The 21,670-nt window shown below is 38.0% G+C and overlaps 4 protein-coding genes across 4 annotated transcripts; 3 read left to right on the top strand and 1 right to left on the bottom strand.

Moving 5' to 3' along the window:
• The first annotated feature begins 4 nt into the window (after positions 1-4).
• Positions 5-976, top strand: LOC121794355 (NADPH-dependent aldehyde reductase-like protein, chloroplastic). The gene has a single exon (XM_042192482.1). The coding sequence runs from the start codon at positions 91-93 to the stop codon at positions 880-882; it is 792 nt and encodes a 263-aa protein (XP_042048416.1). The 5' UTR covers positions 5-90; the 3' UTR covers positions 883-976.
• A 6,948-nt stretch (positions 977-7,924) lies between these two features.
• LOC121793705 (fatty alcohol:caffeoyl-CoA acyltransferase-like) lies at positions 7,925-9,685 on the top strand. Its single transcript, XM_042191748.1, has 2 exons — positions 7,925-8,411; positions 8,650-9,685. Exons 1-2 carry the CDS (start codon positions 7,962-7,964, stop codon positions 9,532-9,534), a joined length of 1,335 nt encoding a protein of 444 aa, XP_042047682.1. The 5' UTR covers positions 7,925-7,961; the 3' UTR covers positions 9,535-9,685.
• Positions 9,686-12,106: 2,421 nt separating this feature from the next.
• LOC121793666 lies at positions 12,107-14,058 on the top strand. Its single transcript, XM_042191706.1, has 3 exons — positions 12,107-12,166; positions 12,648-13,403; positions 13,709-14,058. Exons 2-3 carry the CDS (start codon positions 12,791-12,793, stop codon positions 13,900-13,902), a joined length of 807 nt encoding a protein of 268 aa, XP_042047640.1. The 5' UTR covers positions 12,107-12,166; positions 12,648-12,790; the 3' UTR covers positions 13,903-14,058.
• Positions 14,059-14,313: 255 nt separating this feature from the next.
• LOC121794353 lies at positions 14,314-20,565 on the bottom strand. The gene is made up of 8 exons (XM_042192480.1): positions 20,031-20,565; positions 19,108-19,467; positions 18,761-19,020; positions 17,998-18,139; positions 17,493-17,864; positions 17,265-17,396; positions 16,929-17,057; positions 14,314-16,809 (listed from the first exon to the last, which is right to left on the bottom strand). Exons 1-8 carry the CDS (start codon positions 20,217-20,219, stop codon positions 14,587-14,589), a joined length of 3,807 nt encoding a protein of 1,268 aa, XP_042048414.1. The 5' UTR covers positions 20,220-20,565; the 3' UTR covers positions 14,314-14,586.
• Between the last annotated feature and the right edge of the window lie 1,105 nt (positions 20,566-21,670).

The raw sequence follows: 21,670 nt of genomic DNA, 5'->3' as shown, positions 1-21,670 counted from the left end.
TATTTATTTATATTGCAAGTGCAACTTTGTTTGTGTTGAGCTTCCAAAAAACTGCAGTTATTCACAGTTTCATACCTCTCAATTGCATCAATGGCAGCAAGCACCGCCTCCGCAAATCTCCATGGCCGCGTAGCAATAGTGACAGGAGCTTCGCGCGGAATCGGCCGGGAAATGGCCATCCACCTCCGTTCACTCGGCGCGAAGCTAGTCATCAACTACACCTCCAGCTCAACCCAAGCCGATCTCCTCGCCTCCGAGCTCAACGCCAAAGCCACCGCCGAAGCTCTTCCAATCGCCGTCGCCGTGAAGGCCGACGTGTCCAATCCAGACGACGTCAGATCACTCTTCGATCGAGCGGAGCAGGAATTCGGAACTCCGGCGCACATCCTCATAAACTGCGCCGGAGTTTCGGATCCCAAGTATCCAGCCGTAGCCGACACGACGGTCGAGGATTGGGACGCGATGTTCAACGTGAACGCCAGGGGCGCGTTTCTGACTTGCCGTGAGGCGGCGAACCGGCTGGCGCGGGGCGGCGGCGGGAGGATCGTCCTGATATCGACCTCGGTGGTGGGGGCGGCGCTGCCGGGGTACGCGGCGTATGCGGCGTCGAAGGCGGCGGTGGAGATGATGGGGAAGATTGTAGCCAAGGAATTAAAGGGGAGCGGGATAACGGTAAACTGCGTGGCGCCGGGGCCGGTGGCGACGGAGCTGTTTTTCGCGGGTAAGAGTGAAGAGATGGTGCAGAGGTTGGTGGATGCTTGCCCAATGGGCCGACTGGGCCAGCCCAATGATATCGCCCAGATTACTGGGTTTCTCGTTTCCGATGCGGGCCAATGGGTCAATGGTCAAGTCATTCGAGTCAATGGTGGATTTGTTATTTAAATTTTAAACTCTCTAAGTTATGTTCTTTGTTTGATGCCCACAATACTACACCAGCTGAAGCCTGAAATAATAAGTGGATTAACAAGTTTCGCCATTGTTCGCAAGAATTTGCAATGCACTTTCTTATTTTCATGTCACACATATGCTTTTCTTTAAGTTTGACAAAAATAGCCAAAATAATCGATCATGTGTTTTGATAGATTGAACAGTTTCAAATTTGTTTTCAGACAAATTACCCTGTGGGCCGACTTATGCGGCCCATTGTTGGGTTTCTTTGAACGAATTTCGTACATACAAGGCATGATTTATGCATTTATCTTGATGGATTAAGAATTAAGAAATGTTGGTTCTCATCTATGAAATGGTAATGGATCGGATTTGAGTTGAATTTTGTTAAGCTCCGATCTAAATTTATTTTCAGTCTCAAGAAAATGAGACCCTTTTTCCAAATCCATATCATCCATATCCCACGATGCAAATTTAGTCATAATATCCCTTAATCATCGGATCGATATCCGGATTCGAATCCGAGTCCATAAGGCATTACAAAAGAAATTCACGTATGAAACATTCAATTGCCAGCATAATGCAAACATAAGACATAAGGAACTAAGTCATATGAATCTTGTGAAACTAAGAAACATGAGTTAGATTCATGTTTGGAACCTATAAGCGGTCTCTAAAATAATGCAGACAACCTAAGACAATTTTTACCAAAACAAAAATTTAATGGCTCCACTAAATTGATTAGTAAAGCATACCTTAACATATAATCTTAGTCCCACAAAAGATTGAATGCAACCATAAGGGGTATTGATAAATCTTCAAAGACGAAGATTGATTCTCAAAGTGAGTCTTTGGAGTGCTTACAATGTTCAAAAGCTGACATGAACAAACCCTAAGGGCATCCACAATGGGGGCCGATCGCAACGGCCTAGCGATCGGCCCCCCTATCGCCTCTCACAGGTCACCATTGTGGGGAGGGAGACCATCTCCACCCCCCACGGCCTCCGCCCCTGCGCCGATGGCAATATCAGCTCCGCATCGGCCTGCGATGAGCCTCCATTGCGGGGGCTCGGGCCGATGATGGAGCCGATATCCCCTTTTATTATTTTTTTTTAATTTAATTCAATTTTTAATCCATTATATATACCTCATTCTTCATCAATTTGCATTCATCCCTTTTCAATCCCAATTTTAATTTTATTACTCTCTCCACGGTGATATGAACTTCAGCAACAAGGTGCCCGACATGAAGGGGAAGAAGATGGAGACAGTCGGGGAGGCTTCTGAACCTAGGCGGACGATGAGTACCTACTCCATAGAGGAGTCGATTGCTCTTGCTCATTGTTGGACAAAGATATCTGAGGACCCTATTTTAGCCAACAAGTGTGAGGGCGGTTTCTGGGGGCGTATCGCGAAAAGATACGAACAAGTAAAGCCCGCGGATAGGGGTGTGCATTCGGGTTTTGGTTTTTTCTCAAACCGAACCGAACCTGAAAAACTGAATTTCCTGGAAAATAAAAACCGAACCGAAAATCCGAAAAACTGAAAACTGAAAAACCGAACTTAAAAAATCGAATTAAACCAAAAAACCGAAATTGTTTGGAATTTCAATCAAAAACCAAAAAATTGAAATTATATGGAAAAACCGAAAAAAAAAAATCATAAAGCCCTAACATGATTAACATCCCTCAACTAACAAAATATAAATATTTAAGCTACAACATCAATGTCAACCAAAATAAAATTTTATACTATCTAATAAGTGTTTACTCTTCATCTTCCAAAGCTTCAAATACCATGCTCTATCTTGCCAAGTTCCTTTCTAGATGGAATATCTTAGAAACAAAGTAGTGAAAACCCTTCCCTTCAACAAACTCAAAAGACAACTCATCAACAATCATCATAAAAGCTAAAGCCTTCTCAATCTTTTCTTGATCGAAGTTCTAAGTGTCAATAGAAGAACTTTGGCCAAATCTTTTGTCCATAGTTTTTCTCTTTTTTTCATCTCCTTTGTCATCCACCCGGAAAGTAACTTCAATTACAATGCTATCACCAATCATTTCACTTTCATTATTCAACATCTACAAGAAAAAGATTTAGAAAATTATGGAGTATAACATTACATTGTAAATTGGAGAAAATTATAATATCAATGGTATCTCCCAATCTGTTTCACACAATTTTTAAAAATTAATACTTAATTTCACCATCTAACAAAGCATATATTACAACAATCAATTATAGAATATAATTTTTTAACACTCAATTCATCATATGAAATTATACACTGTATCAAAACATTAAACAATCAATTTCACAACATTAGAAAATTGGGTTTTTTCTATTTTTGTTCTAGAATGAAACTTAGACTCCGTGTTTGTACTGAACTTTTTTATTATTCCGTGTATGGGAGAGACGCATGGCCCTCATGCTTCTCCTTTTAATGAAATGCATGATGATTATGCGTCTTTGTGAGAGACGCATGAGGGACATGCGTCTCTCAATTTTTTCGAATTGTGAGATTGCAAGTGGCAAAATACCCGACCGGGTGATTTGCCACTTGCAAATCACCCGACCGGGTGATTTGCACAAAGACGCATAATCGTCATGTGTTTCATTAAAAGGAGACGCATGAGGGTCATGCGTCTCTCCCAAACACGGAATAAAAAAAAAGTTCAGTACAAACACGGAATCTAAGTTTCATTCTAGAACAAAAAAAGAAAAAACCCTTAGAAAACTAAACACTCAATTTCACAGTATAAAAACTTACACTCAACTTTGGATATAATAGGAATCAAATATGTGAATATGAGTAGGAGATTTTACCTTGTGTGATGGCTTAGGCCTGAGGGAGGAGGCGACTGCGGGATGGCTGGAGGGCGACGAGTCGTCGGTGGAGGGCGCCGGTGTGGAGACTGGGGTGGAGGACGACGTCGGCGTCAGCGTCTGCCTGGACTCTGGAGCAACGCTGGAGTAAAGGGGTGTTTGGTGGAGGGGCGCCAGCGTCAGGCTGAACTCCGGAGCACGGCTGGAGGGCGGAGGCAGAGGCGCAAGCGCAGGCGACGGTGGAGATTGGAGAAGAGATGGCGACGGATGGACTTTGGAGGATTTGGATTTTGGAGAAAAGAGGCGAAAGTGAACAAGAGAATTAGGGTTAGGTTTTAAGTAATATATATATATATATATATATATAGGGTATATAATATAATAAATATTAAAATAAATTCGGTTTTTCGGTTTTTCTTTTTAACCAAGCCGAACCGAAAAACTGAAATTTTCAAAATTTCAAAACCGAATCGAATCGAAAAATCAAAAAAACTGAACGAAATTTCAAATTTTCGGTTTGGTTCGGTTCGGATATTCGATTTTCGGTTTTTTTTTTGCTCACCCCTAATTATTTGTAGATTTAAATTTAAAACTCACGATCCAAATAGATTTGGACAATATATCTTAAACTATTGTCGCGTGGATCCAAAATCACTACCTATAAATGTTTGTGGACTTATAAATGTTCAAACTATTGCTCTCGCATTGCCATCGTAGAACTTGTGAAATTTATCACACTCATACATTAGACGTTTCCAATGCTTGCGCAGATCGTCGGGCTGGTGTGTCGGGGTGTAACCAATTGAAAGATTTTGTATAACCGTGTTTGTTTATTTACTTAATATTATCTGCACTAAACTGAATAAAAAATATAGTAATAAAAACGACTACCTACGTGACAAAATAATTCCTTCCCGTATATTTAGAAAAATACAAAAGCAATACCAAAAGATGCCAATTCAATATACACTCTAAGAGTTGTGATCAATGCCAAACTAATTTTAAAGATCGAACTAGATACTAAATAAGGGCCATTAAATCTAATTTTTGATGAGATTCGTCGATGAGTAAATTATTTCGGTCTTAGTTACAAGCCTATTTTACTTCATTGTGGTAGGTTTTTTACTTCATTCTGATACATAATACCTTAAAACTACGGTATGTTTTTACTTTCTTTCAGTAGTTTTTGAAATGATTCAATACATGCTTCATTCGAATTCATTAAACTAGATTCTACTTTATTCACCTTAAAAAATACAATTCATTCCAGTAGGTTTATTACTTCATTAAAAAACGTTATCACTTCATTGGACAAGGTTTTTACTTCATTCCAGTAGGATTTCAAATGCTTCTACACATACTTCATTCAAATAGTTTATACATCATTCCATGTGCTTATTACACCATTCAATTAGGTTATCATTCCATTTTGTTGTCAGCGTCGTGGCGGCGGTGATAGACATTGCAGAGAGAAAGAACGGTACGCCACGGCGAAACCGCCTGTACGTACTGGAATGAAGTAATAATCCTATTGGAATAATGTAAAAACCTACTAAAATGAAGTGATATATTCTGGAATGAAGTTAAATCCTCCTAATATGTTATGACTTATTTACCCTGAGCTGAAGTAATATAGACTCGTGATGAAGGTGAAAATAATTTATACAGTTGCATATCTCATCCATAAAAAATTAGATCTAAAAATCATAATTTAGTCTAACTATGCGGTTCTGCAATAAGAAGTGGATTTGCATATAATGTGACTCTACACTCTAATATTCAACTTCTTGCATTTAACACTTACTATTTAATACTGCCTCCGTCCCCAAAAATTTGTCTCACTTTGACCCGGCACGAGTTTTAAGAAATGTAATGGAAAGTGAGTTGAAAAAGTTAGTGGATTGTGGGACCTACTTTTATATATTAGTTTTATAATAAAATGTGGATATGAATGAGTTAGTGGAATATGAGGTCCACTACAAAAAATGGTAAAAGTGAAATGAGACAAATTTTGGGGGACGGACGAAAATGGAAAACTGGGACAAATTTTCAGGGACGGAGGTAGTATCTAATAAAATAATGAATTAGATAACTACTATTGTCACACTTATTATTTAATATCTGATAAAATAATGTATTCGATAACTACTATTCAAATATATATACTCAGAGTAGTTTTATTATTCAGAGTACTATTTTATATATGTTATTCCACAAATTAATTATACATATATGATATCACATAGTTGTTGAACCAGCTATAAGTTCATGTCACATAGTCATGTTTCGCTAACATAATGCTGTCATGTGAATACACATGTCTCTGTTTTCCTGCGTTTCACACCCAATAATATGTTCTTCTAGATAATGCTTTATAGTAATATAGTAATATACTATTAGCTAGGTCAAATACAACATAATTAAAAAATAAACTTAAGTATAAAATTGAAAATAAAAGAGACAGGTGCTAATATAACATTAATTTAGCAATAAATGGTCGTCAGACAACATTGTGCATATGAAGTGGATTATAAGGAAATTCGTGTTTAAAGTCTATAGTGAACAGTGATTATTCAACCATTATTTGCTAATAATTGTCAACCATTAAACCCAAGTTTTTGGAAATATGAGATGCAATTGGATACATTGAGGAGGGCTTTAAAGAAAATTTAAATGTATTAGTATGCTATATAGTAAGCTGATCATGAACTGTTAAATGTATTAGTATGCATTATAATTAATGATCGCACATGCATGTTTAATTATTGTTCTTGCATCTTAATCTACTGCAAGTTGGAAAAAAGTCACCCCATGCTCGTGGGATATACATATGTAATATAATTTAATAGTGGTGCTTGGGTTGATATCATGTAGTCCTTTAATTCAACCAAGATATATAATTTGCTAAGTACTACCATTACAAATTTACATCGCTTTCCTTGCGCAATTCACAGCTCAAATTATATATCTTGGTTGCATGAGTTTGATCGGTGTTCTAAAGTTAATTGCAACATTAAATTAAAATACCACTCAAGCTTGATACTTTAATTAATTTGCTTCAAACATTTATTATTCTATCCCTAAATTAAGACGGACAAGTTATGATCCGTTTGTGTAGTTTTTTCAGAATTGGTCAGTTTGTATAATTAAGAGCGCAAATCTTGTTTTTATTATATCAAAAAGAGTAACTCTTCAATAATGAAAAGTACAAATGGTTATAGTTAGATGGGCAGGCCCCGCCCCTATCGACTTCTATTATTTATTATAATTAATACATACTATTGTTATTCTAAACGTGTCTTTTAAATTGTGGCCTTAATCTACATGCGCGTATGATGTATCCATTTCAAGTTACGTCTTAAATTTTCGTCTATGAAAGTATAAAATATAGTATCAAAATAGTCGCGCTTACAAATCACAAATTAATGCGTTACGGTGCACACATGTGTAATGAACTACAGTATTTAAAATTATATATAATGGTCTGTCTAGATCAGATATAACCTGAGAATTTAAAAAATATATAGTAGTAGTACTCCATTTTCTGCATTAAACACACGTATATATGCTCCTCCCGATTATTTTATTACATCATCCTATCAGCAAGTGTACAAATCTCATTTAAATCCTACTTGATATATTTTCTAAAATCAGTTGGGACTCTACATATGTCATTAACAATGAATTATTGGTAGTGCTTAATTTTCAAGCTCTCCGTTGAAAAACATATAAATGAAATAGGTAGCTACAATTGGACACACCATTAATGATTAATGCATGTATTCACACAGATTGGCTCTGATTAAATCAATGGACTTTCTGTTAATTAAATACAGCCATGCTCATGCTGTCATGCATGTTCATTTCAATAAGACATAAAATTGAAGAAATAAAAAAAAACACTTCCATTTTTCCATTTCGTTCCGTCCCACATAGTTTGTCTCATTTCACTTTTTACCATTTTTTGTAGTGGACCTCATATTCCACTAACTCATTCATACTCACATTTTATTATAAAATAAATATATAAAAGTAGGACTCACATTCCACTAACTTTTTCAACTCACTTTTCATTACATTTCTTAAAGCTCGTGCCCGGTCAAAGTGAGACAAACTATCTGGGCTGGGACGGAGAGAGTACTACAATTGATCGATCCCCAAGCCGAGGTCTATAAATTCCAGCAGTGGCTAATTAAAATTTGCACACACACTTCACATACATCAAAGAAGAAAAGAAATAGAGAGAGATGGCAATTATCCCTCCGAATCCAGACATGCAAGACCTCAAGGTGACATTCCAAGAATCAACCCTAGTTTTCCCTTTGCACCAAACCAACAAAAGATCTTTGTTCCTCTCCAACATAGATCAGATGCTTAACTACAACATCCCCACCGTCTACTTCTTCGCCGCCAACCCCGATCACCCGCCGCATCTTGCCGCCGCCAGACTCAAATTGGCGGTGCAGAGAGTTCTCGTGCACTACGATTTTATGGCGGGGAGACTCAAGCTCAACCCCGACACCACCCGCCTCGAGATCGACTGCAACTCCGCCGGAGCTGGCTTCGTCCTGGCTTCCTCCGATTTCTCGCTCCACCAGATAGGCAACTTGGTCCATCCCAACCTCGGATTCCGCCACCTCGCTGTCCAAACCCTGGACAACGTCGATTCCGATAATCAGCCGCTCTTTATTCTTCAGGTACTTAATCATTCACTACTCATCTTTCGCTTTCGACAATTTACATAACATATTTTGCCCAGTGGCGGATTTAGGGGGGCTGGAGGGCCCCCCTTAGACCGTCCCGAGAGACTAAATGTCTCTTGAGCAGGAAAATAGCATGATCGCCCCCTTCAAATGGTAGTAGTACTTTTTTTCAATTTATGTTATTAGTCTTTTAACTAAGAGGTCTATGGTTCTAACTCTGGATGAGAATTAGGTGACGTCTTTTAAATGCGGTGGTTTGGCGATCGGACTGTGCGTGAATCACATCTTATTGGACGGCATGAGCGCCAAGGGTTTCAACCAAAACCTAGCTTCTCAGGCTTTCGACGACGAGCCATTGGCGGTGGTCCCATGTTTCGACCGCCGCCTCATGACCGCCAGGTCTCCACCAAGACCAGCTTTCAACCATCCCGAGTTCTTCATGCCCGACCTCGCCCTCCTCTCGGGCCCCCCAGTTTTCGACTGCAAGAGAGAGGAACTGGAGTACAGAGTATTCCAATTAAGCCCTAGCCACATCAAGTTGTTAAAGGAAATGGCCGAATCAGAAACCAGAATCAGCAGCTTGAGCGTGGTGGTGGCGCTTGTCTGGAAGTGCAAGGCCTTGTCGAAGCAGGAGGGCGGCAAGGAGAGGGTGTCCACTCTGCTGAACGTGATCGACCTCCGCCCCAGGCTGCAGCCCCCCCTGCCGCCGACCTACTGCGGAAACGCGCTGCTGGTTGCGTACGCGTCTGCCACGTGTGAAGACATTGAAAGGCTGGAGTTCAGGGAGATGGTGAAGATGGTGGCGGAGGGGCCCGCTAGAGTGACGGACGACTACGCTAGATCGGCCATTGATTGGCTGGAAATCAATAAGGGGCTTCCGTGTGGAGAGTATATGGTGAGTTCTTGGTTGAGGTTGGGATTTGAAGAGGTGGTGTTTCCGTGGGGGAAGGCGCTGCACTCCGGCCCCGTCATCAGCCACCGCAAGGATATCTGTTGGGTGTTTCCCACGGATGATGGAATCAATGCGTTGGTTTCGCTGCCGTCACCGGAGATGGACCGTTTCGAGGCCTGTTTCCGGAACTTCTTTGCGCCGGAATCTGATCGTGCCGATGTTTAGATTCCGATCGCTGCATCGTAGAATCTGTTTTAACGTTCTGTGCTGGTGTTAGTTTGTTGGTTGGTTTGTTGTTGTCATATAAGTATAAATAAAATAAAGTCAACTACTGTGGGGTGTAACTTTAGTTGAATAAAATGAAATTCCTTGCTAATTAGAGTGTCATTTAATATTAGTTTTAAAAATTTATTGATGGTAATGGGATATCGTCATAAGACAATAAAATGAAATTTTTAAAGAACGTAAGAAATGAAATTTATAGTGGTATAATTGAGGCGCTAAAATAGTGGAATATATGAGTGGTAAATTATTTTATTATTACATCTCATGATCATGTATAATGCGAAATCTGAAGGGATAATATAGTTATCTTCGAAACAACTTATATTACACGTTGATGTATATTTTAAAACATGTTTTAGGTCAAAGTAAACGTCTCTATAATTGGAAAGATAATAGTAATACTATTATATTGAATTTATATTTAAGACCGTGAAGAGAAGCGGAAGAGAAGCCACACCATATGTAATACTTGCTCCGTTCCACAATAATATAGTCATTTCATTTTCTGCACTCATTTTAAAAAAATTTAATAAATAATTAAAATGGAGAGAGAGTAAAGTAAGAGAAAGAATAATGTAGAGAAGAGTCTTATCTATAATATTCTCTCTCTTACTTTACTTTTTCTCCACTTTAACTATTTATAATTATTTTTTTTCAAAACGAGTGAGCAAAATGAAATGCCTCTATTACTATGGAACGGAGGGAGTAGTAGGGATGTCAACCCAATCCGAAATTCGTGGGTCGGCCCGAATAGCCCGGTAAAATTAGTGGGTTAAGGCTAGAGATGTTAATCAAACCCGAAACCCGTGGGTCGGCCCGAATAGCCCGGTAAAATTAGTGGGTTAGGGCCGTAATTTTGTAACCCGAATACAAAATGGGCTAAACGGGTTGGCCCGAACGAGTTGCAAGTTTTAATTAAAAATATTAAGTTTTAGGGGTTTTTTGCATTTTTTAATTTCACGTGACACAATCATTACTCTTCTTCAATCTCCATTATACACTTTTCCACTCGATCCCACCCTATCAAGTTTCAATTACCACCTCGACTCATTATTCAATTGTCCCATCATTTGCCACTACTGTCTTACTACCACCAAAGCCAATCAAGACAAAATTAAGAAACTAGCTCATCAAAATCTCAATATACTTATCATTTTAATAATGATTCATGTAAGATATGATTTAAAATTTTTATAAAGAATTGATCTTGAACAATACTAAATTAATGACATGAGCACAAGCTTTAATTCAAATTAATTGATTTAATTTTGATTTATCTTTGTTTATGTTGTAGTTCATTGAGATGAAACCATTATTGAAGAAAACTAGGAAAATTTGAAGATTTTATATGATTCTAAAACTAAGAATTAAAAAATATCTAAAATTTAAAATCATTTTATAGAGTAAAAATTTTGATACAAGAGATTATTTTTGAAAATTTTAAGGCCTGAATAGCCCGATGGGTTAGCCCAAAACCCGGCGGGTTGGACCGAACCCGAACGGGTTAGCCCGATTGACATCCCTACGTAATAGTCATATATAGGCATAGTTGGCTGCCAGAGGCTACTGGCATTCTATTGATCATAAGTTCCAACATTAATGTGTGTGAGTTAGTCAAACGGTAGAAAAGTTAACGTCTGAGGCTAAAGGTATCAGGTTCGAGTCGTTGAGTTCAAACCCTGTTGTGTGTGAGTTGACCAAGCGATAGAGAAGTTAATGTCTGGGGCCAAAGGCGCGTGGCCTTTAAATTTAAATTTATTTATCCATTCAAAAAAAAATTATGGTCAAACTATACTAATAGTATCTATCATAATTTTTCGTTTAATTTTTTAATTTGTGTCTTCCATCAACACATTATCACAATATGTATTCATGTAATATACATATCGTGTAAACTGCAGTTTTGATATGTAAAGTTTGACTTCCATCAGCACATTTTGGTGTGGGATCCTCTACAGTAGCTCCTGCAATTTGTGAGGAACTGCTGGGGCTGCTGTGCACTTTTTGCCGAAGACAAGAGGATCCACATCCCACATTTTGTGTTCAGCTCTCCAAAATGTATAGCTTTTTTCAAACGGAACAAACAAAACCCATTCATTTTTTTTTCTTTTTATTCTTTCCTTTCCTTTTCTCAAGTTGTGTCTTCTTGACTTTTTGAATTCTGTCTATAGATCATAAAGGAGAGTTTAATTCATACGTTTAAAGTTTAAACCATCTTTAAAATAAGAAACAAATAAAGAATAAGCATAATTTGGAATTATTAGCAATTTCTGTAAACTTCAATCAATCATAATAATTGAAGATATGGCTTGCACTTTACCATATTTTACTAGACTACAAGCATACAGCATACTTCACATTTATCTAACAAAAAAATTGGACAGAAGAAGCAAAATAACGTCAAAATAAGACTTTTTAACTGTACTTGAATTTATCATTGAGTGTAGGGGCCAAAATGTGAATAAAGTAAAGACAGAGGGGTGAAGTGATATCTAGGAGTACCTTATTAATTCTTGCTTTCTTGCTTCTTCTTTATCTGTAAAACCTTGCATCCGTATTCTCAGTTTCAGAGGTAAGCTCTACTGTTTTGCTCCCATCTTTTCCATTGTTTCAATAGATGTTTGATTTTATAAACATGTGAATCGCCGATTATTTTATGCCTAGTTTGACGTAACCATTCTTTCGTAATAAAGTTGGGATTTTCGTTTTATAGATGTTTTTCACAAATGAATTTTTTTTGTTTCACTTTTGCTAAACCTGGTTCCTTCTTCCTCGCCGTCTTCTGTTTGATTGACTTGATAACCATACATTTCTTCATCACTAACTGAAGAATGTTGGGAAAGAATTACTAATAAATAATGATCGTAGCTACTGATACTCTGTGGCCTAATGCGTCGAATTTGGATTATTATCTCCCCAATTTCAGAGAATGATGATTAATCTTGAGTTTTAATATCCTGCTCGTTGTTCCGTATTCTGTACCAATGTAAAGATTGTTTCTTGCGTCCCTTCATCACTTTGCTTGTCTTTAATTTCAAGTGTTTTAATGGCAGGGAGAAAGGCTAAGTTCCATTTTGTTCTTGTTGCTAAAGTTTAAGTTTCTTCACTTGGAAAGACACTTAATGCTGGAAGTGCATGCTTGTATAGCTACCCAGAGGCTGAAACAAGAATAGCTTGTCCATGCAGAGTTTTTGTTATGAATATCACACGTTCAATTTCCTCTTTCGGCCCAGTTAGACCGCCATCACTTGTGTCACAACCTTGTTTGAACTCCCTGCCTCTGTTTAGTTTTAGTCTTATTCCTAATATGCATGTCTGCCCTTCTCATTTGGTCAAATTCCCACCCACTTCACCCAATCCGACATGTACACGTCGGTTTCCCATTATTGCTGCAAACCAAGAGGCAGTGTCTGAAGTTGAGTTTGAGGAATTTTTGGATAAGGATTGGTCATTTCTTGAATTTGATGATACAGATACTGATGGAGAGCATATGCAGAAAATTGATCGCATCATTTCTGCTGGAAACATCAAAGAAACATCAAAGGTTCTTGTTTCTGTTGGTTCTGAAGCATTTGTAGATAGGATCGTTTGTTCTTCCCCTTGTGAGCAGTTATTCGTTGCCCATGACTCTCTTTTGATTCTAGCATGCATCAAAGAAAGATATGATAAAGTCAAATGTTGGCAAGGGGAATTGATAGATGTGCCTGAGAAATGGACGGCTTTTGATGTCGTATATCTTTATTTCCTCCCTGCTTTGTCCTCTGAACTCGATCAGGTTCTTGCAGCTCTCGCTAAGCGCTGTTTGCCAGGTAATTTGGGAATAACCTGTTGATTGGATATTTGCCTATTACATTGTTCCTTGATTGTTTTGCTTTCATTTTTTGCTTTCATTTTTTGCTTTTTGTTAATGCCTACTGCATTCCTTGTGAAGTACTAGTGCTAGGTTAATTGTGTGATTATTCCTTATCAACTCCTTAACAGTTCACTCTAGCCTCCATAGTTACCACTTGTCTTTTTCATCACACTCGATACATTTAATGCCTGTATTATGATGCATCAGTGTGGTGACGGTTCTTGTTTCACGTAACTCTGACATTCATTTTTGGATTCTCAGGAGCAAGAGTAGTGATCAGTCATCCCCATGGAAGGGAAGCTGTTGAAGAGCAGAAACAGCAATATCCAGATGTTGTGGTTTCCAATTTGCCAGAGAAAATGACTCTACAGACCACTATGGCTAACCATTCTTTTCAATTGTTGGAGTTCGTGGACGAACCTGGCTTCTACCTTGCTGTTATGAGATTCGATTAGGAGTAGGAGGACAAAAAGATCATTACATTTCTTACAGTTGAAGAGGTGTTAAATGTTAATCCATTTTGTCTTCAATGTCGCAAATGGTGTTATCCAATTCAGCTCACTGATTTTGTTTATATGTGCCAATGCAAGATTTATGAGTTTTCAGCCACAGTGCAAGTCTAATGCGTCTATTGCTAGAAAAAGGAATTATCTTCTCTCAAATTTATGGAATTGGATAAAACTCTATAGTTTATACAGTGTAAGGTGGAAATTTTTCGTTTTCTTCATAGTTGAAGGCCATTAATTTTCCTCTCTCACTTTTGAAATCGTTAACACAGTTGCAGAAATCAGCGGGCATCTCACTTGATACCCCCCAAAAAAAAAAGTATCATGCAACGGCAAACACAACCATGAGTGACGGTAAAATAAAGAAAATGAAGTTGATCTTATACAGTCATAATGAAATCTGGATACCGGAGAAAAACAAACAGAAAAATCCAGCAACACTGAAAGCACAAGGCAAAAATTTCTCGGACCAAGAGCAAGAAATTAAACAGTTCTCGAGCTTGTATCACTCATCACTCAGCTACAAGAAAGAAATGTAGAGGTTTTCAACTCCTTAAAGCTGCTTTCCAGGATTCAGAATAGGAATAGGAATAGGGAATAAAAAAACTTAAATGGCCTTGCTATGTAATTGTCTCAGAAGATCGAAACCTTTATACCATTGTTCGCAGCAAACAAGTTATATTCCTCAACGGAATCCTTCTTACTGCACGAAATATCGCCATCGTAAAGGTGAGTGCTTCCCATGATTCCTTCTTCCACAGTAGCTTGATCAGTTTGAAATCCTGTTGACAGAGCTACAGGGCCACCAAAATGGAAAAGAGAGAAGCCATCATTTCCCATTGCCATTTTAACAAGCTTCCCCCTCTGTTTGGGATCAACTACTGCAGGATGTTGATTAGTTGGATCCATCTTCTGTGTGGTATGCTGTACTTCTTTTAGTGCAGTTAACTGAGCAACCTTAGCAGGATCATTTGCATCAACGCCAATAACCTGCTGAAAAATAGGATAATGAGCACGATTATGTAATGAGGGTGGCAGAGACTGCAAGGTCCCGTGCTGCATCAACCGTGCATTCCCATTCAAACCATATCCAAAACCATTGGCAAATACATAATGGTTGGTGGGAGGATAGGATATCAACCCATTTGTATGACCAACTGGCCAAACTGGAGTTTGATGGTAGTAACTAGCTATCGGAGCCTGAAAAACGGGGTAGTTTATGCTTTGATTATGCATCTGAGGGAGCACACTCTGAGGTTGAGCGCTTGTAGTGAGATTTTCTCTCCCACTCTCAAAACATGGAGCAGATTTCTTAAGAAAACTGCTAGGTTTTGTTCCTGCAGAATCCGGCCCCTCACTTGTAGCATCCAGTTCAGTTAATTTACATTGGTCTTCCACAACACTAAGAGATGCAGTTATCCCGTCCCCAATGTTGTGGGATGTTTCTCTTCCCTCTGAATTCTGACTAGACTCTTCTGAATCAGATGTGGATGTTGATTCTAGGTTTTGATGATTTGAATATGTGTTGCTGTCACCCTCACTGAGGCAGGATGAGCAGTTACCAGAGTTGGATGAGGCGCTCACGGATGAACCTATTGTTCCAAGTGTAGATCTTTTTGTAGAGCATAACTTACCATCTTCTGCTACACCTTCCTTTGAGTAGTGATGGGAATTTTCATATGTCTGGAAATCATTGTTCATCTCTACACAGCTCTTAGCTCTAGACCTTGATAAATCTGTTGGATCATTATCCTTGTGATCTGTTTGAACTGAATTATCAGCCACTTCATCAGAACAAGAGGAACAACATTCGAGGAGCTGTTCGGATTCAGGGACTTCGACTTTGGAGGTGCATTTCAACGTAACATCAGAATCTGAGTTGCTTCGGACACACTTCTTCTGTGATTCTAATGGTTCCCAAACTTTCTTTGTAGTAAGAGGGTTGCCAGCAATCTTGCCCTTAGGTCGCCCAGTAATCTCACGTGCACACTGCGCTGGAGTATACCTTTTGCTACGATAATATGGTTTCAAGACATCAGCTGGACTCTCGGACTTATTAACATATTTAGGATCCTTCACTACCCTTACAATATGCGACTCTGGCCTTGATCTAGACTCATGATGGTGCTCACAGCGGCAAGAATGGGGTGCACATTTATCACATGTTCTGCTATTGCTCCACTGGAACTTTTCGCTGAACTTGCTGCCATTTCTAACATTAGACGTTGCACCATTGGCTCTCAATTGCTTATTAAAGCCATGAAAGTTCCTTGTCATTTCAAAACCATCTGCATGATAGCTGGATTCATATTTGCTAGTGACAACCCCATTCCCTAATAATGTCGCATCCTTTCTCCTGTCAGACAATATCGAGTTTGAATCCCCATCTGAATCTTTGCAGAACTTCAGCTTCCTGCGAGAATACTTGAAGTGATCGTATGGATATGAGGAGTTCCAATCTCTTGTGTTGCCAAAATCCTCATCCAGTGTATCTTCGGTAGAATTATCCTTATTTGAATAAGTGTACTCTGTCGAAAGTTGGTCATCTTGAATATCAGGAGACAACAGACTGGAAGGATTATCTTCACATCTTTCGCTGAGAGACTCTCTAGAGTCTCTACTTCTAGCAATAGTTACCCCCTCATCAATGGGCGTTGTAGGTTCATCCTTTGTAACATCATCAACCACAGAATTCAAATGTGATTCAGCACATTTCTTTTCACGATTTTCTCTCTCTCTCAATCTTTCCTTCCTTCGAAGCTTCTTTTCCCTTCCTTTTGCCCTCCTGTACTCCTTCGCGCTTTTGCGCTCTTCCTCTTCACGCTTTTCCTTTTCTTCTTCTTCAAGAAGTTTCATCTATAGAATAACAATTATGGTGGAAATCACAGGTCAATCAATTCTGAGCAAGAATGTGAGGAGGCTAACAACTGAGCCAGAACTAACAGCCAGAACTAACAATATAATATGTTAAGCACCTGTTTTTCTAATGTAATTATTTCCTTGCAAGCAACATGTACACGTTCTTCTACCAACTTAAGAGCAAGATACACAAAGATGCTATGTGCATTTTGTCGTGCTGTTCCTTCTCTGAAAGCTTTCTCAACCTGTGCAAATAGCACTGCTGCATTAATATTTAACAACCAAATATGAACAAATCTAAGCATACATAGACAAACACATTGCTTCATTGAAGAAAATAAAATCCTTTCACGAGTACTTCTTTGGTACATTAATCAAACCTATTTATTGAAACAAATTAGGTAATTTCAAGTAGATGTAATCGTTAAGTGGGGAAAGTGAAAGCAACATGCCTGTTCTTTAAAAATGACAGTTGCAGCATCTAGAAGAAATTCCCGAGCAAGCTCAGGGCTCTTCGCATGTTTCTGGGGACGAGAACATTCACCATCAAGTTCATTTCCATCCTTGTCCACAAAATCGTCATCCTGAAAGCAGATGGAAATGGCATGAGAAGATCAGAAGAAGAAATATGTGTGGAAGGATTATTATGGAAGTCAGAACATAAATGGATAGTTGACTACCTCTTCTTCCTCAGCCTCCTCTGCATGTTCAAAGAACCTTGTGATACCTTCCCCTCTAGTAATAGTTACAAATCCATCACCAACTACAAGCCTGCAATGTACACATTGTTGACCTCGCAAAGCATGAGCTTTCACATAGAGTTCGTTGCAACGCCCATCCATTTTCCAAGCCCGTAGAGTTATATAGCAGGCATTTAAGCCACTTAGATCTAGACCATGCGCTTGCACCTTCCACTTCAAACCAACATTTGCAAACTCCAATATATCTGATTTCCCTTCTGCTGTTCCAATAGCCCATTCAAAGTGATGATATGTACCAAATGCATCAGAAAATGTCTGATGCCAATCAGCATGTACTGTATCACAAGAAACCTGATAGTTGAGACGAAAAAAAACTGAATCAACAACCCAGAAATATCAGCATGATTTATTGCAATAATACTATGCTGAGGATCCTATTTCTAAAATGAGGGAAATCCAATAGCAACACCGCCAAATTACAGACCTCATATTGGAAGGCTGTGTCTGCCACACAAAACCAACTTGTGCATCTAGTCTCCCTTCGCATGCGCTTCAGTTCCTTCAGTTCTTTAAACTCACGTATGACATTTCTTCTGCAATCTCTGCAAAATCTTTTGCTGTCAAACCTGCAAAGGAGAGATTCATATATGTTAAGCCATTCAGAATTGATAATGGTTGAACATTAGAAGTCCAGCCTAGTCCCAGGGTAAGCATGACGTTTATCCTAAGCTGAGTTTATGGAATTTATTCTTAATATGGAGTATAACAACTAGCTACGAAATTTGTACTTTAGGAAATCATTCTAAGATCGGCTATATTGTTATGAATATTATATTTGTATAGCACTGCTACTGAAGCCAAACAACATTACACCCTTCTAACAACTAGGCTATATTCTATCTTTAGACTATTACAAGCACCTAATTCCAACAAATGAGCCTCTGAGTAATCATACATCCCTGATTAGTCAATGAGTTTAGTTGGCTAAGAAATACATTCTAGAAACAAGTATCCAAGTACTCTAATCAGGAGACTTTTAATACAATACAAGTAATGATAGCACACACACCATAAGACATATGCCAACAGAAATTTCAATTTTTTATAAGAATCTCTTAAGTCTGACATTAGCCAACATCATCTATATATTTATACTTATTCAGACCTATTGTTCCTCATTGATCTATACTTTAGGTGGAGGGATTCAAGATAATCAAGTGGTATCAGTGGCAAACAAGATGGTATACCTATACATAAGCCTTTCAATAAAATCCTCTTCTTTCATCCTCAAAAGAGATAGCCGAGTCTCCTCTCCGAGCGCAGACCAGAAGTCCACCAAAGTCTCCACAGACAATCTGGCAGTATGAAGAGCGCATGTTTCTCTTGTTCCATGCCCTCTACCATATCCTGCAATTCCTTGGCTTATCCATCCCCGTCCACCCCCTCCACATGCATCAGGATAGAGCAATTCACGTTCCCTTTCTCTTGCTTGTGCGCTGTCAAACACCTTATTTAAATAAAGCATGTAAACTAATTGTGCCCATATAAAAAAAAATCATAATCATAGAATCAGTAGCATCAAACTGATATTTACATTTTGAAGCCCCTTTAAAGACTTTGAATACATGTAGCAGTCCAAAAGTGTGAGTGTCCCATCCCTGGAAGCAGTCAATCCACCCCATGGATGGACGGATGGATCTTGAGTGTCATCCTGGCACCCATTGTCCATACACAAATCTCCATTAATTTGATTATCTGTGGCTCTAACATTGTGAGGGCCCCCTGCTGCATCCTGATGTAGAGACTTCCCATACATACCAATCTGCAGAAAACCTTCAAGCAACAAACCATTGCACCTGGAACAGTACATATTCTTACGAGCATGCTCGAAGAGTGTCTGCTTATCTATCCTAAGAAGATTCCGCCGAGCTTGTGGTGTCAGCTCCAACCAAAACTGCAACGCAAATAACTATCCATGAAAAATTACAGTGGTGTAGCTTGCAACCTAAATTAAAACTTGCCATCACCTCGATCATTATATCGATTGTGCACCACGAGAAATCAGAACACTGACAACGAGAAATGGTAATACAATCCTTGGTTCACTATTAAAGAATACACTGTACTTTAATTGATGAACGGCCCTATCAGCGAAACTATGTAGTGTAATGGTGTGAAGATAACACATTCCTTATATGCTCAGTACTAAAGTAAACATGTGCGGGTGCTGCTTTAATTTTTCTGGTAGACAAATGCTATTCACACAAGTTATGTTTTCCAACCCACCCTATTAGTAAAATAACATTGTTATGGTTATAAATGGAACATCACATACCCAAAGTACTTAGAGGTGCAATCTTATTCGAGTCTAAAATAGTTAGCCACGGAAAATCCAAAGTAGACGGTAAGCATCCAATTAAACATGTAAGTAGCAATTCTTCATTTCTGGCATAAAACAATATTAATCAAATTAAAGGTTCATCACAGACACACACACACATATATATATATTTATACCTTCTGCAGCTGATTGTAGCTCAAATCACCACGGTGCTGGGACCAGAATCCATTACTTGAATTGGACGAACAATTCAATGAATGGAACGGCGCCGTCACATTCCCCGTAGATGGATTCCTGTCACAAGTATTAGTTTCGCTATTATCAGAGATAGTATTGTTATTGATTCTCGGCGCTATCCCTGTCATTTTTCACTAAGTTTATCAATTTCTCCGGTAATCAATCCCCAGCTCCGGAGACATAAAGCTCCCGTCCAATCTCCGATGCATGCACACAATCGATTTCGCGTAACAAAACTTAGAAACACGTAATTCTTAGATCGGGAATAAATGAATTCCAGATCAATAAAACAGATGATCGAAACAATAAATCTAAACAAACTCGACAAAAACGAAAATCGTGCGTCTGTGATTCAGTACTGGATGAAATGAGATTGAGAATCCGCGGAGGATTGTTATTTTAGGAGAGATCGAGAATTTAAAGAGAGTGCGTGGGCCGTGGGGTATGAGGGGTTTCGGTGATGAGATTTGGCACTGTGATACATACAATACAATACAATACATATATATATATATATGTGTATGTATATATCGAGTAGAGACAGATGATGCACCTACACAGCAGAAAAGAAAACATTAGCGGGTTAAAAACGGAAATAGAGTAAAAACTGTTATATTTCGTTTATTCTCCATGCTTTCCAAACAAGGAAATGTCAATGATAATCTTCATAAAACTTTTTATTATTACTGAGTCCAATTTCTTTAATCTTCAAAATACATGCATTCTATAATTGTGATTTTCAAATTATCTTTATATGAAAATTTAATAATAACAATAATCAACACTTAATTCTAATTATGAGAGATTCAGTATTATTTTGGAATTAGTTATACAAATTTGGAATGAAAATGGTGCTTGATATTTCATTTTTTATGACATGATGCCATGGGAAGTGATCTGGTTGTCATTTATATCATGGTAAATTAGGCATGAGTTTACATGATAATAACTCGATCATACTAGTAACTAATGATGGAAACGACTATTAATTTACTATTTCATCCGTTCCACATTAGTAGAGTCATTTCATTTTTTACACTCGCTTTAGAAAAATAATATTACTAATAAATAGTTAAAGTGGAAAAAAGAGTAAAATAAAAAAATGATATAAAATTATAAATAAAAGTATTCCCTATATTATTCTCTTTTATTTTACTGTTTATTCTCTATATTTTAACTAGAGAGAACTACAAATTTTGAGGTGATAAAAATATTATTAATTTGTTTTTTAAATAAAAGAAATTATAAATTTAATCTCCCAATTATGTAGTATTATCAAACGCAGTCCTCATTATCTATAAAATATTTTCAAATGATTTCTGATCTTTATAATATTATTGAAATAACTTTTTCAATTTTTAAGTTTTTTTACAAAATTGCCCTCAAATCCTCGAGAGGGCTATTTTTGCCCATTTCTTTTAATGTATACCCTTTTCTCTATTATCTTTACTTTTTCTCTATACTTTATCTCCTTCCCTCTGCAGATATACTTATATTCTAAATTAAATGAATAATTTGTTTGATTATAAACAATGGAAATTTGCATTTAATATTCCTTGTATTCATTTTTTGGCATCAA

This window comes from Salvia splendens, chromosome 3 (genome assembly GCF_004379255.2).
Source record: "Salvia splendens isolate huo1 chromosome 3, SspV2, whole genome shotgun sequence".
Classification (NCBI taxonomy): domain Eukaryota; kingdom Viridiplantae; phylum Streptophyta; class Magnoliopsida; order Lamiales; family Lamiaceae; genus Salvia; species Salvia splendens.
The sequence above is the reverse complement of the archived record's forward strand: the minus strand, read 5'-3'. Positions and strand labels throughout refer to the sequence as shown.